Genomic DNA, 14,077 nt, shown 5'->3' with positions numbered 1-14,077 from the left:
AAAAATGCTAATTGTCAGTCTGTCTATTTTTGATTAGTGAGAATTGCTTCGGAGCCATTACAGGCTGGTGACTTCTGTGACGTGTGCAAGATGGTTGTACATTACTTAGAGAAGCAACTGGAGAAGAATGCTACAGGAGCTGAAATTGAGGCTGCACTTGAAAAAGTCTGTCACTTCCTACCAAAATCTATCAGCGAGGAGGTAAAGTACCTCATGCGGGGAGGGTAAATAGACATAAAAGTGATAACTTAGCCATTATGAGGCTAGAGGATCTGAGGGCTAAAATCTATGCCCTGTCACCTATCAGAGTGCTTTTTCTCTACCCTGATCCTTTACCCTCCAATAGATTATCCTTTCTAAAACCCAGCTGGGACCAAATTCTTGTGCACTGTGCTATTAATGTCCAAGTCTTCACAGTGACTTCTTCTGTGCTTGAGATGGCTCACTGCCTCCATCTGTGGCAGGTGATATTGGAAATATTATGGAAGGGCTCATGGGCTGCTGACTGCTTTGAAACTAGCCACAGTACAACTGAGACTCTGGAGTGTGTGTGGTTCTAAATTGCCCCAAATTGGCAGCCTGATCCCTGTTGGGATTTCTCTGATGCTTGGTATGAAAGGATGTAAGCTTCCTTTTTGTTCATAGTAAACTGCACGAGTGAGGAGGAAGCTTGATCTCTGGCAGATCAGATGGCAGCACCTGCCTTACAATCAGAAAAGAGAGCAGTACAAATTGGATAAATGTATAGAACCAACTAGCCCAGCAAAACAGTAGAAAGACAGAATTCACACGTTGACTTGTATGAAAATACAGCCCATTGTCATGCTAAAGCAATTATTGATGATCAGTCAATTGCAGTAAGTATAATGGTTACAGTGAAGGAATTTTGTCCCTTCTCTGGCGGGTAAAGGAGCTGGGGGGTTGTCTGCTGTCCCATCCTGAACTGGGTGCAGTTTAAAAAAACACTTTTTATATTGAGACGCAAATTGCTGGATTGTTTCTCTGTTAGCTTTCTTGGGAAACTTGTAATGACTGCAGTTTGTGATGCCCTGTATCTGAGGTGGAGGGGTTGGAACAGATCACATGTTAGAATGCCTCAGCCTTTTGGTACAGTTTAGGGGATTAACAAAGTTGTCGGTAGTATACTGGCTTGTGAGTTAGCAAAAGGCAATGTGGTAGTACACAGCTGAAGATATTCTGGTAAATCTTGATTGGACGGCTGAAGAGTGCTAATGGGATATAGTCTTTCACATAGACCCTGTAATGGATTTGGACTGGTAACCTGTGACTAAAAGCAGTTAAGTTGTTCGCTGTCCAGTGACTCCTGTAAAGTGAGCTGGTAATCAGCCCAAGTCACAATTGGCAACCTTGTTGGAATTCTCAGCAGAAATCCTAGACTTAATGGTCATGGAGACTGATCATCTTCTCACTTTTAAAGATGGTATCTCCAGTAGAAGGCTGAGGGGTATTGGTGCAGTGGAGCTTGCCCTGCTGCTGCCTATGTTCAATCTGTTGAGTTTCCATTTCGGATACTGGCATAATCTCGTCAATTGCACTAAAATTTGCTTTAAAGTTGAGCAGACTTTTCTCTTCATAGTGCTGTGATTGTCCTTAGAATACTTTTGTGTACTCTGCCTCTCCTCCACCCTTCTCAGTTCTTTCATGCTTGTGATTGTATTCTAAGTTACTGCTCTGAGATTTAGCTTCAGTGGCAGATCCGATTTGGTGCTCCTTCCAAATAACATACAGCTATCTAATGGCAAACACTATGATGGTAAAACTTACTGCCTTAGTGAACGCTGTTTGGAGGAGGGGAAGGCGTGTCTTGTAAATTTTTTTCAATAAATCCCTTCACATATCACAATCTAAGACAACAAATGTTAGTAAAAAAAAAAGGTTGAGGGTGGAGGGGAAAGACTTTAAATTAGACCAAAGATAAAAGGCCTGTTAATACAACACAAGGACTGTGTTAAAATTACAGTTAATAAACAAAAACCAAGCAGAAATCAATATGCCAACATTGGTGTGTCGAAAATGAGGCCTGATTGGTGGACAGAATAACAAAAGGATGGGCTAGTCTGCACATCACTCGGCATTTGGGTCCTTAAAGAAAACGTTTTTGGGAGAAAATTGGCTACAGGTGCAAGCCTCACCATCCTGGTTGCCTCCCCCCACCATCTCCTGCACCCCCAGCATTTGTTATTCCAATCCCGAGAGGTGTCCTGACCAGATCACATTGCTGCCTCCACCAACTCTGGCTGAATCATGAACACCACCTGGGATGTGAAACTTTGGCTTTGTCTCGACTACACTGTTTTTTGTCGACAAAAGTCAGCTTTCATTGACAAAACAGTGGCGGTGTACACACTGAAATGCCGATGTAACTCCCCTGCTATGCCAACATCATAAAACAACCTCAATGTCAGGTGTAGGGCTTATGTCTGTATAGTTAGGGCAATGCAGTGTTTGTGTAGACACCATGTTCCCTACATTGGCTGTTAGCTGTCATTCTTGTCAGTTTCACCGCTCACGGTGAAATTGGCAAGAAAGCCGGGCAGCTAGAGTCCAGCGACCCTCTGCTCCCAGTGGGGAGTCCCAGGGTTGCTGGATCCCGCTCCTACTGGGGAACGTTGGTTGTCTTATTAATTTTGTGGTTCTGGAGGGGCAGCCAAGCTCCCGGTAGGGAGCTGCCAGCAGAGCTGAGACCAGGCTCCCACGCTGCCCCTCTTAGGTCGGTGGAAGCGCTCCTGGTGAGGATGCATAACACTGATCCATGGAGGGTAGAGTGCACATCGGCCACTGCAGTATAAATTAATGCGGTGGTTGTAAATTGACTTAAATAGGTCAACTTACCTTTGTAATGTAGACATAACTTTTGTCTCTTCCCACTGTCCCCATGTATCCTTTTCCTTCCCTGCCTTGTTTCTTCTGTTTCCTATCTCTCTCCTTTTTCCTTCTGTCTAATAAGTCTGGCTTTAGGCCTCTAAACAAAAAAGATAAAATGCAATGCCCCAAACAGCCTGATGCCGGTATGAGTTTGTCAGGTCTCAGGGTGACTGATAAGACTGCGCTATACGTGTGTGTCTTTCAGCAGTGAGTTTGAAAGTTAACATCAGAGACACAAGCTGCATTTTCTGTCTTTGTTGTTCTTTTCTCTTCCCTTTTGGCTTTGTCTTGCTTCGTCTTAAAGGAAGTGGATTGGACTTAAGCAACAACAGCTCCAGCCAATCTCGACTAATTTCTTCCCCTTTCCTCAAAAGAACAGTTATTGCCATCTTAGTACTATCTAAACGACAGTCGAACAAGGGGAGATTTCCTTCTATAAACTCTCTCCAGCTGAAGGGAAAAGGAACAACCAGCAATGTTGTTACAATAAAAGCCTTACTTAATACTTTGCATTTCAAATGCTTTAACCATTTTTTCTTCTTTTCTGTAACTTAAAGAAAGTTATTTACCATGGTACTAAATAGGCTAAAGCAAGGGTTCTCAAACTGGGGGTTGGGACCCCTTGGTGTCGTGAGGTTCTTACATGGGAGGGTCCCGAGCTGTCAGCCTCCACCCCAAACCCCGCTTTGCCTCCAGCATTTATAATGGTGTTAAATATATTTAAAAGTGCTTTTAATTGATAAGGGGGGTCGCACTCAGAGGCTTGCTATGTGAAAGGGGTCACCAGTACAAAAGTTTGAGAACCACTGGGCTAAAGTCTCTATACATCAAACCCCAAATCTTGTTTAACACAATTGAATGTTACAGTGACAGGGTCTTAACACCTTTCACTCATATATTCCATCTAAATTAATACAAAATGTCTCAGCCACCTATGTCTTGTTACAGTGTGTTCAGTTTGTGGACCAATATGAGCCAATGCTTGTGACACTCTTGGCAGAGATCATGGACCCAACTTTTGTGTGCAGTGTAAGTAGTGCATGCAGCTAACAAAATTTCTGTGTAGAATAAGCTCTCCAAGGCAGGGTCTGGGCTGGACCTTCGTGTGTGTGTGTGTGTGTGTACAGTGCCTAGCATGCACAGACTCCGCTGTAATACACATAATAAGTACACCATCAGCAGAGTGCACTGGGCCTTGCAAGACTGTAGTCTTCTGGTCTTTGGCAAGGATGAAGGAGAGCAGGGGGTTTCAGTATCTCCCCTTTGCATAAGTGAAATGATCAGATCTGTGTTTCCAGAATCTTAAGTACAAGAATTTTACCTTTAGTGAATAACTCAGACTCGCTCATGTGAGGTCTCCTGCTTCTGGTAGGGTCTTGTGTATTAAGTCGAGACCAGAAAATAGCATAGAAGCTGAAATTGTCTGTCTGAGACCTGGTGTCCTCTCAAGGGGTGTCTCAGAAGTCTGTTCATTCAGCTACAGACTGAATTGTCAGTAGCAGTCTGGCACTGCGGGTGTGGAAGCTCCTGGCACTGCCTCTGCTTGGCTACGTATTCCAGCCCCTGTTGGCAACAGTCATAGTTGTACAGGAGGGACTGAATCATGGGAGAGGAAGTGAGATCGCTGAATGTAAATAGGAAGACACAACTCACCTTTCTCTCCCCTCTTTCACTGCACAGAAACTAGGAGTCTGTGTGTCGACTAAACAGCATCTCTTGGGGTCAGAAGAATGTGTGTGGGGCCCAGGCTACTGGTGTAAGAACATGGAGACTGCAGCTCAGTGCAATGTAAGTCATTAGGGATTTCCTCTTCAATAACCACTCTGAGGGGGTGCTGGAAAACTAATGCGCAGAAAGTTGAAGAGAAATACAACCGCTTTTGTTAGAAGTCCTACAAATACAATGTTCTGGCTTCTGTAACACATCCTTCAAATCCTAAATTCCAGTTTCAGAAAGTAAACAAGGGGTCCCATTAGACCAGGGTGCCCTGGGTTTAATTATAGGCTCTTTCTTACCTGTTGAATTACAGCAGAAATGTGTCCTATCGCCTTCATTTCCCACCCCCAACCCTTCATATGGTACAAAACGAGCCTTGTATTTAGCCATGTATTCTTTTAGCTAAGGAGGATTTAACATGACTCCTTAATAGATGGATTCAACTGGCAACAAAAACAGGCGGGAGGTATTGCTGTTCGTTGGTAGGGCATGTTTCCTCTGGCGGGGTGCAATCTCTGGGCCCTGATGAGAAAATGACTGAAGAATCAGCAGCTGAAATCTAACTTAGAGGCCTCTAATGTTTGAGTTCCTGTCCCCCAGTCTTTCCTTGTGAAGCCCCCCACAATGAATTTGATTCAATACAAAACAATCTTTGCCCCCGGAGTCCAGGGTGTTGTGGAGAGGCCCCAAGCTGTTCATGCAAGTTCACGGTGGGGGTGGTTTCATTTAAAGCTAGCAAGCTGTCTTCTGCACTTCTACTACTACTCCTTTCTCTCTCCTAGGCTGTCGAGCACTGCAAACGTCACGTGTGGAACTAGAAGAAATCTTTAATTCTGAAAATGTCTGCGCAGGGTTTTTGTTTTTGTTTTTTAAATTGTGGGGTAAGGTTGGCGGGAGAGCTGCATCTCCCTCCTCTCCTTGCCTTCTTAACTTCCCAACCCTGAAGTTCCTTTATTGTCATTCTTTTATAGTAGTGCTGTGGAAGGTTCTGATCTGCAATGTTGACTTAACAGAGGCTATTTCTGATCATACAGTTTAGTTGATTATATGCTAAAAGAATATGCATTACACTGTGGATTTTGACCAGTAGGGTGGAGTATTGACAGTCCTGGGAGGAGTGGCATACAGTGAAAGTAAAATGAAGACACAACCTTCTTGTGTCAATTCTAAAAAGGATCAGGATAGTGTCTAAATTTTAAATGTTTTTGTAGTCACTGGTTGGGAAGACCTCCATATGGTCTCGAGTGCTCTGCACATCTGGCAAGAATATTAAATTATACACTAATTGTAAAGAGTTACACTTTCCTTGTGTAATCTTCAGAGGGAACTGTTAGAGTAAATAAGTCCACAAATCCCTTGGGCTGGAATCTTCAAAGCTTTATAGTTATGTAAAGAATATGCACCTAGAAAATGTTCAGTAATAAGTGTGTGTAAGGTCTTTGTGTGGGGTGGGGCAGCTTTTGTGTTGAGCTCATGGCCAAGGTTTAAAGATGTGATCCAGTGTAAACAGATCATTGATTTCTGTAGACTGAGACTTAGGGCCTGATCCAAACAAGTTGTGCGAGTGGGATGGGCCACATAAAAGGCTTTATGCAGTGAAAAGTTCAGAAATCCCAGACCATGCCTGGGGCAGTGGGTTCTCCTTGGACCCTGCCAGTGCTACAGAGACTGCCTGTGGGGAATTTCAAATATATCTTATGATCCGTTGGGGGAGGAAGGGAGGGTTAATGTGAGACAACAAAAGCAAAGCTGTGTGCTATGAAAGTGAGCTCTAGCTAAAAATGTGGTGAGGGAAAAGAGAGAGGAGGGATTGAGGTTAGGTCTCCACACACAAAGCCCTGTGGATGAGCAGTGCTCATGTTTGCTTCCATGGGTCCATGATGAGGGCCTTGGTGACTTAAGCTCTCCTCATCTGCTGCACAACCAGAGGTGTCTGCTCACCTCGTGAAGTCTGGATCTGGGGCATTGTGGTGCCATCACTACCAAGAGGGGGACTTGCTGGACTACTCGGGAGTGCGTACGTGTCTGCCTCCTTTGTATATCCTCCAAGCTGCCTGATGGTGAAGTGCTGGACCTTAACGTGGGTGGAAAAATCGACCTGCGTGCGCTTGGAGCATCCTGGCCATTTCCTCTGGACCTCATTCTAGAGGCTCCAGTCTAGAGTGTCCCACGCCACAGGCAATAGGCAAACCTTTAAGGCACAGGTCATCCCACTCCCATTGAAAGACTCTAAACTAGTTTTTGTTGTTGTTGTTGCTTCTTTTCACCAGCCTTGTAGCACCCATATCTATGTACAAAATGGTCCCAGTAAGCTAAATCAGTGGATCTAGCACATTTTGCTAGAGGGAGTGTATGAAAGAGGGATGAGAAAAGAGGGCAGTGATTAATCTCAAGGGTGGGAACAGAGTGGTAAGGTTTTATTTCAAAAGGGCACTGATCCTTGTTTTGAGGTTCACCCAGACAGCTGGTGTTAAGATGGTATGTTTTTCAGTGGTCCGACTCCAGAACAGCCACCAGGCTCCCTGGCTTTGCCCAGAGCTGCCACTCACTTTCATCCGCCCCTCTATCTGTCAGCATCACCAATGCACCAGGAGAAGCCCTGCAGGACACCCATTAATATACAGAAGTGCTCTGCCTGTGGAAGATGCACTGAAAATAATAGGAGACACTTGTACTATAGATCTGTTTCTGGCAGCTCTGTTAGCTTGCGAGGAAAAAAACGTTTGTGTTAATGCTGAGCCTACGCAGAAGACCACATTCCTGCCTGGATTCATGCAACACAGAACCTGGATAATGTAATAGTACCATATTAGAGCAGTGGTTCTTTGCACACCAAAGAAATGGGGTCCTTTCTATAGCCTGAGCATTAGAATAATGGGAAAGACATTTCAAGAATGTCAGGGTACATTAAACCCTAGCAAAATGTGGTAATACATTCCTTCATTTGTAACGTTTCCTGAGCATTTTTTCATATTCATTTCTTTAGAGCACATAACAAATCCAATGACATACATTCCCTTAGCATGCAGTGAGGAACAAACAGGCACAGAACACCTCAGCCTTCTGTTTTTCTAGAGAATAGACAACTGTCATAAACCATTGGAAAAATCCCACTTATGTGGACATTGACTGGCTCCCCAAACACTTGGCTTTGGACCACACAACTAATTACCAGATTTGAGTGCATAATTCTGAACAGAATTTGTCAAAAAGAGGCACCGTTGAAAATGTTTCTGGAGAAAAGAAGATTACAGCTGAGCACATAACTCTCAAAGTAGACATAGCTAGAACTTTGAAAATTCCAGTTTCAACTTATTCAGAGAGCTGCCAGTGATAGTCTGCTTCTCTGTCAGGGCATTCTTTTGGGGTGGGAGTGTGGAGTGGGGGGCAGTTCTAGCAGCACACTTCAGGAACAAGCAAACTAATGATTTGAGTTAACTTAAAACCACTCAGTTGCAGCTTTTACTTTCTCTAGTTGTACATCCTAGTTGACTGAGATCAGTGATTTATGTATTTTTGTTTGGATCTATATAGAACTCCGAAAGTTCTTGTTTATCAAAAAAGTGCTGTAAAAATACTAAGCATTTGCAGTTTTTCTCCATGATTGCAGGTTTGTGCAGTGGCTACGGTGGCTTCTGTCTCATCTGGAGTTTCCCTGCCCAGAATTGGGGGGAGAGAGGTTTTCTGAAACAGTGGGCTCTCCTTAACAGTAGCATCTCTGCCCTAGAATTATAGGATGTGTGATACTGCAACTTTACATCTTTTAAACTACATGGCATCCTTTTTATTGTGGCTGGGGGTAACACGCTAGTTTTCTATAGGTGACAAGGTTTTAATTGTCTTGCTTTTTTTTGGGAAGCAAATGATTAACATAGTCACACTTGGCACAAGGTGAATTGGGAGCTGTTCTGTGTAGTGTTTCAATTCTGGTGTTAGGAACCTTTAGTTTTTGTTTCTCCTGTAGAATGATAGCATTGTCTTCTAGACTGGAGGAGAAAAACATGCAGTTGCTTTCTGTAGAACATTGTCTTGATTTTGCACTAAAGCTTCTGTAATTAACAATAAAGACTTCCTGAAAACCTGACATCTTTGTGCTTTTTTGCTTTTCTATAATATAGTAGTTCCTGAAATCTTTTACTGGCTTTGGTCTGTTGATGATCCAAACATTGTGTACGACGTTCCTCTGCTGGAAGTTCCCAGGAGGGCCTGAATTTCGAGATCAGATCTTGCCATATCCCCCTAAGGGTTAGATGTCTTGCTAGAACTCCCTTTGCATGAAGGGGAGTACATGCTATAGCTTCTCACCAAAACTGTTGGAACATAGAACAGCATTGACACTTTCTGATGGGGTTTCCATCCTTGTCGGAAGAAGGATACACATCAACCTATTTGAGTGGTGTCATGGTTTAGAGATCAAAGTTTTCTTGTGACTTTATCTGGAACACAAGGCCTATGGAATGGGGATTTATGTACTGTTGAGTGGAGGAATTCAGTGTGGCTGGACTTCTTTTCAAATAATTGCTTAAGTAACACCTTAGACCTTAAAGCCACTGAGGCTGGTTCTTTGTTAACTAAGCAGCATATACTTGGACAACAAAGGATTGGGAGCTATGCAAATCCCGCACCTTCCCTTCTGGAGTGCCATGTTGCAATATAAAGAAAGGTCACATGGCCATAGGTAGGTTAACTATTCCAAGCATGTCTACCATTCTAGTGAGCAAACAGAGACCTGGGGGCATGGTGCTTCCTGTTGTGACCTCCATAGCTGTTCTCTACATCACATCTCCCAGTGATTGGAAGTATTTTCTAAGCGGAGACCTGGCACAGCAACTGATGTGCACCAGTACAAGTGCCAGCTATCTAGTCACTGTCTTAATTCAGTTTAAGAGAGACATAGGGCACTGAGGTAGGGCGAGGAAGGACAGAAACAGCCCAAATCTTGGGTGGGAGGTATTCAAAGCTCGTAGCTGAATTGAAAGGGTTTATGGTATAAATCACGTTCTTGAGATCTCAAACTATGGACCTATTGTATCCATTCACAATAGGATGGAAGACTCTTCTCCAGGGACAAAAGTAGTGAGGAGTCCATATATGCTGTCCTTTCCTCTGTGCTCCAGTACAAAGATTCCAGACACTGCGATTGGCTGGCAGGAGTCCAGTGTGTCACATGGGCCAGTCAGGTCTTCCATACTGAGCAGGAGATGCCTGTAGATTAGCAGGCTCAACCATTATTGCCAACATGGGTCTAGTGCAGGGGTCTCAAACACGCAGCACACGGGCCACGCCAAGCTCCCCGGGCCTCCCCGCCCCTCTGCCTACCTGCGGGATTGCCCCCTGTGGCGTTGCGAGCCCCGCGCCACTCTCTGAAGCAGCTGGCAGCGTGCCCCTTCAGGCTGGGGGAGGAGGGGGAAGGAGGCAGAGGGCTCCTGCATTGCCTCTTTCCAGGCACCGACCCCCGCAGATCCCATTAACGGAACCGTGGCCAATGGGAGCTTCGTGGGAGGTACCTAGAGGAGCGGCAAGAGCAGCGCGCATGGAACCTTGAGCCCCCCCACTCCCCCAGGGGCTGCAGGGACAGAGTTCCAGCTGATTCCTGGAACGGAGCGGTGCGGGGCCGGGGGCCAGGGCAGGCAAGCAGGGAGCCTGCCCTGGCCCCAGTGCGCACCGCTGCCACCCCCGGAGCCGCTCTAGGTAAGCAGTGCCGGGCTGGAGCTCGCACCCTGCACCCCTCCCGCACCCCTGCCCTGAGCCCCTTGCCACATCCCGCACCCCTCATGCACCCCAACCCCCTGCCCTGAGCCCCCTGCCACATCCCACACCCCTCCTGCACTCCCTGCCCTGAGCCCCCTGCCGCACCCCTCACCCACTTGCACCCCACCCACCAACTCCCTGCCCTGAGCCCCTGCCACACCCTGCACCCTTTCTGCACCCCCTGGGGGCAGCATTGGGGTGGGGACTTTGGGGAAGGGGTTGGAATGGGGTGGGGCAGGGCCTAATGGAAGGGGTGGAGTGGGGGCGGGGCCAGAGGCAGCAAAGGGGGGGTGTCAGTGATGTGGCCCTCGGTTCAATGCACTAGTCTTCATGTGGCCCTCGTGGTCATTTGAGTTTGAGACCCCTCATCTAGTGCATGTTGTGTCACAGGACCCCAAAGCAACATTAAGGTGGTACAATGCCTTTGCTGTCCTCTGGGGGTGGAGTGGGGAGTCTGCTGGAGACACAAGGCAATATCAGTCTACAGGTCATTTCAAATGACTCCCCTTTCTGCCCTCCACCCTTGCTGTCTCTTACCTGGATGTGTCCTGGTCAGAGGGATGCTCTTAGTCTCAAACATTTGAACTGGGTTTTCGTAGGCGCTGCAGGGGGGGAAATGTCTTTAGTCATCTGGGAAGTAGCGAGTTGACTGCCTCATAACTTTTCACCACCAAGAATCTGCTTGCTGTGCACCCAACAACAAAAATAGTATGGAGAGTGACCTATCAATATGGGGTGAGGCGGGGGAGGCTTGTGTGCTGCTGCGTTCAGTATGAAATAGCCAGTTCGTTTTAGCCGCTGTTCCTCCACACCCCCACTGATTGCAGGAACCATGACAGGAGTAGGACAGTCTCCTTCCACCTGTAGGGAACAGGCCGTTGTGCTGAGCAGCATCAGGTTTTTCTTTAGCTCTCCTGGGGACGTGCTCAGTTCTCGCTCTTTCCTCAGCATAATTTTGGTAATTATTACAATGATGTGCAGGGAAATGGGTGTGGCGATGATCTTGTGGGTGTCAGCTCACTCCTTGCCGCCTGTCTCGGGGTTGCTCAGTGTTGGAGAGGCATAGCAGAGGGTAAAGCCCTGGAGAAGCTTTAGCTCTGATTCCAGCCACTGAAGGATTTTTAACCCAGAAACAGCATGGACGGCGTGTGGAAGGGCTGGGTGCTGCTAATCGCTCTCTACTTGGCTTCTTCCCAAGGTAAGGTCAGGCTGTTTTTTCTCTCCTCAAAAGAGAGCACCAAAAAACCTCCCCTCTTTTTGTATCTGCTATTGTCAGCTCTTAGAAGAAAGATAAGTGTTTGCTTTCTGACCCTCTTCAGGCCCCCTAATCATGCACTGAGATACTGAGGATGTGCAGTATTCTATAGCTTCTATTTGTGGGTTAACCCTGGCCCAGCTAGGAAGTGAGCACAGCACATTTGCCCTGCATTCTACGGGAAGGATGTAGTTGGTTTGTTCCCAGAGCAGTAGAGCAGGGACAATAGCATCTGAGTTCATAGCAGACTTTCCCTGCGGTCTAGAGAGCTGCTCGATTTCTCATTCCTGCAGAGGCGGTGTGTGCGTAGGAAAGTTAGGAGATGTCACTTCTGATTGATTCTGTGAGTGGGTAGAACATCATTCAGAGCTGCCTTTGCATTGATCCATGAACGATCTGCTCCCTAGTTTTTATTTAAAAAAAAAAAAAAAAATGCTGAACTATCAACTCTGAAGCTTTTTCTCCTGATAAGGTTATGAATACTTGCATATAGGTTAATGCTGGTCATGCTGCCAAACTTCAGCGGGTGTTTGGGTGAGTTCTTGTTAGTGTTACTATGTCGTGTGGCATCTCCAGAACTTCACTGGCTATAGAGAAATCTCATACCTGCAGCTTTGGATATTTGCTAGTAAAGTCATGCACTGAAAATTAAAGTTGTAACTTACCAGTAAATAGACTTGGACTATGAGAGAACCCCAAATCCACCATATTCCTTGTAATACTAGGAAAGTGATTGTGAGATATGCTTATCTGATCTGAACATGTCATCCCTGTTGCAGCATTAGGGAGAGGCAAAGAAACACCAAATTCCCCAAGGGAAAATCGCATCCAGTCCCAAAGCTGGCAATCTGTTTTACTCTGTGTAGGCAGAAATACTTGTTTAAAATGGAGACGAAAATCCTTTCCCAGCCCACCTCCAACTTCCTTGGTCCTGCCGGTCAGATTGCCTGATATCTGGGGTGTGCTGTTTGGGGGTGGCAATCTGCCCAAACACTGACCTTTAGAGAAGGACAAGTGCCAAGAGCACCTCCCCTGGTTTGAGGAACAGAGAATAAAAATATCAAAAGCAGAGTCAGAAGCAGCTCGCAGGGAAATTCAGGAAAGTTTGTCAGCAGCTAGCATGTCAGTGCCTGCAAAGCCAACCGCCAGAGCTAGAGTGCTTTTCAACCTCCTGTGTTAGTCTGGCCAGTGGGGTGATGCAAGGCAGCAGGGTGTGTAACACACAACTATGCAGGATACTCCGAGTCAGGAAGTGAGTTAAACTAAGCCAAATTAAGGCCATTCTAATTCTGAATGAGAGGATCTACACAGGTGTTTAATGCAGTTTAACTAATCCACTTTAAAATCACTCCTTTTAGTTGATTAATTTGTTTGGTTGTCCGTGTATAGACCAGTCCCATAAATTTGCACAGGAAGCTATTGCACAATAGCTATTGCACTTAGGGTGTGAATTCAATCTTACTCTAGAATAACGTGTGTGTAGACAAGCCTTAGCTGGCACCTTTACGAACGCATAGGTAGATTAGGTTATCTGCATTTACGGCTCTTTGAGTGCCTACATAAAGAGCTAGGTACTTGGTGCAGTGTAGATGCCAGACATGGAACTAAGGAAAGCGGGAGGTGTTTGATCCCCATAGAACTCCTTGGGGATTTATCTATGCTCTTGAGATCTCACCTCTATATACTGGGTAAATGCCATACTGTGGGGTAGTGGTAGGTCAAACAAGATATTGGGTATATCTTATGTTTGGGTACCTGGTGTCTCTGTTAGATCCTAAGCATCAGGTCTGTAACCCAAAGAAATCTCTGAGCTCACAGGTTTATTCAGTACTGTAGGGATTTGCACCGATCAGCCATTTAAGGTAATATAGATAAACCTTGAGTTCTCTGTAGTTTAAGGTCTGAGAGCCTGATCAGCTGTGCCCTCTCCTCCAGCTCTCGTAGTGGGGAGTCAGGCTTACTCTTAAGTGAGAGAACCTAAACATCCCATCTCTGCCTCCAACATAGCCCCATATTGGGGTGATGATTTGGGGATCATTTTTACAACCTGTAGTTGGGATAACAGGAAGCATGGCTCTATGTGCACAGATTGATTTGGGATGGGTGTCTGTGGAGGGAGTTTATACAGAGCCATCTGTGGGGAGTGTGATCTAATTATCCATATTCATAGATTCTAAGGCCAGAAGGAACCACTGTGATCATCTAGTCTGACCTCTTGTGTAACACAGGCCATAGGACTCTTTTTCCCCCTCCCCCAAATAATTCCTAGAGCAGATACTTTTTTATGAAATCCAAGCTTGATTTAAACATTGCCCGTGATGGAGAATCCACCACGACCCACGGTAAGTTGTTCCAATTGTTAATTACACTCACTGTCAAAAATTTACACCTTATTGGGTCTAGCTTCAACTTCCAGCCATTAGATCATGTTATCTAGTATCCAATATTTGTTCCCCATCTAGTTATGTA

At 45.6% G+C, this 14,077-nt stretch overlaps 2 protein-coding genes across 3 annotated transcripts in view; both read left to right on the top strand.

Moving 5' to 3' along the window:
• The window catches only part of LOC135880768 (prosaposin-like), a 45,459-nt gene extending 36,775 nt beyond the window's left edge, over positions 1–8,684 (top strand). For both annotated transcript variants that reach the window (XM_065407094.1, XM_065407095.1), the window contains exons 11-14: positions 38–201; positions 3,835–3,915; positions 4,567–4,674; positions 5,385–8,684. In XM_065407094.1, coding sequence (XP_065263166.1) covers positions 38–201; positions 3,835–3,915; positions 4,567–4,674; positions 5,385–5,420 — 389 coding nt within the window. In that variant the 3' untranslated portion in view covers positions 5,421–8,684. The remainder of the gene's footprint in view (positions 1–37; positions 202–3,834; positions 3,916–4,566; positions 4,675–5,384) is intronic.
• Positions 8,685–11,490: 2,806 nt separating this feature from the next.
• The window catches only part of LOC135881424 (prosaposin-like), a 42,526-nt gene continuing 39,939 nt past the window's right edge, over positions 11,491–14,077 (top strand). Inside the window, exon 1 of the mRNA XM_065408080.1 lies at positions 11,491–11,551. Coding sequence (XP_065264152.1) covers positions 11,491–11,551 — 61 coding nt within the window. The remainder of the gene's footprint in view (positions 11,552–14,077) is intronic.

Source organism: Emys orbicularis, chromosome 7 (genome assembly GCF_028017835.1).
Source record: "Emys orbicularis isolate rEmyOrb1 chromosome 7, rEmyOrb1.hap1, whole genome shotgun sequence".
Classification (NCBI taxonomy): Eukaryota; Metazoa; Chordata; order Testudines; family Emydidae; genus Emys; species Emys orbicularis.
This window is presented reverse-complemented; position numbering and strand designations above follow the sequence as displayed.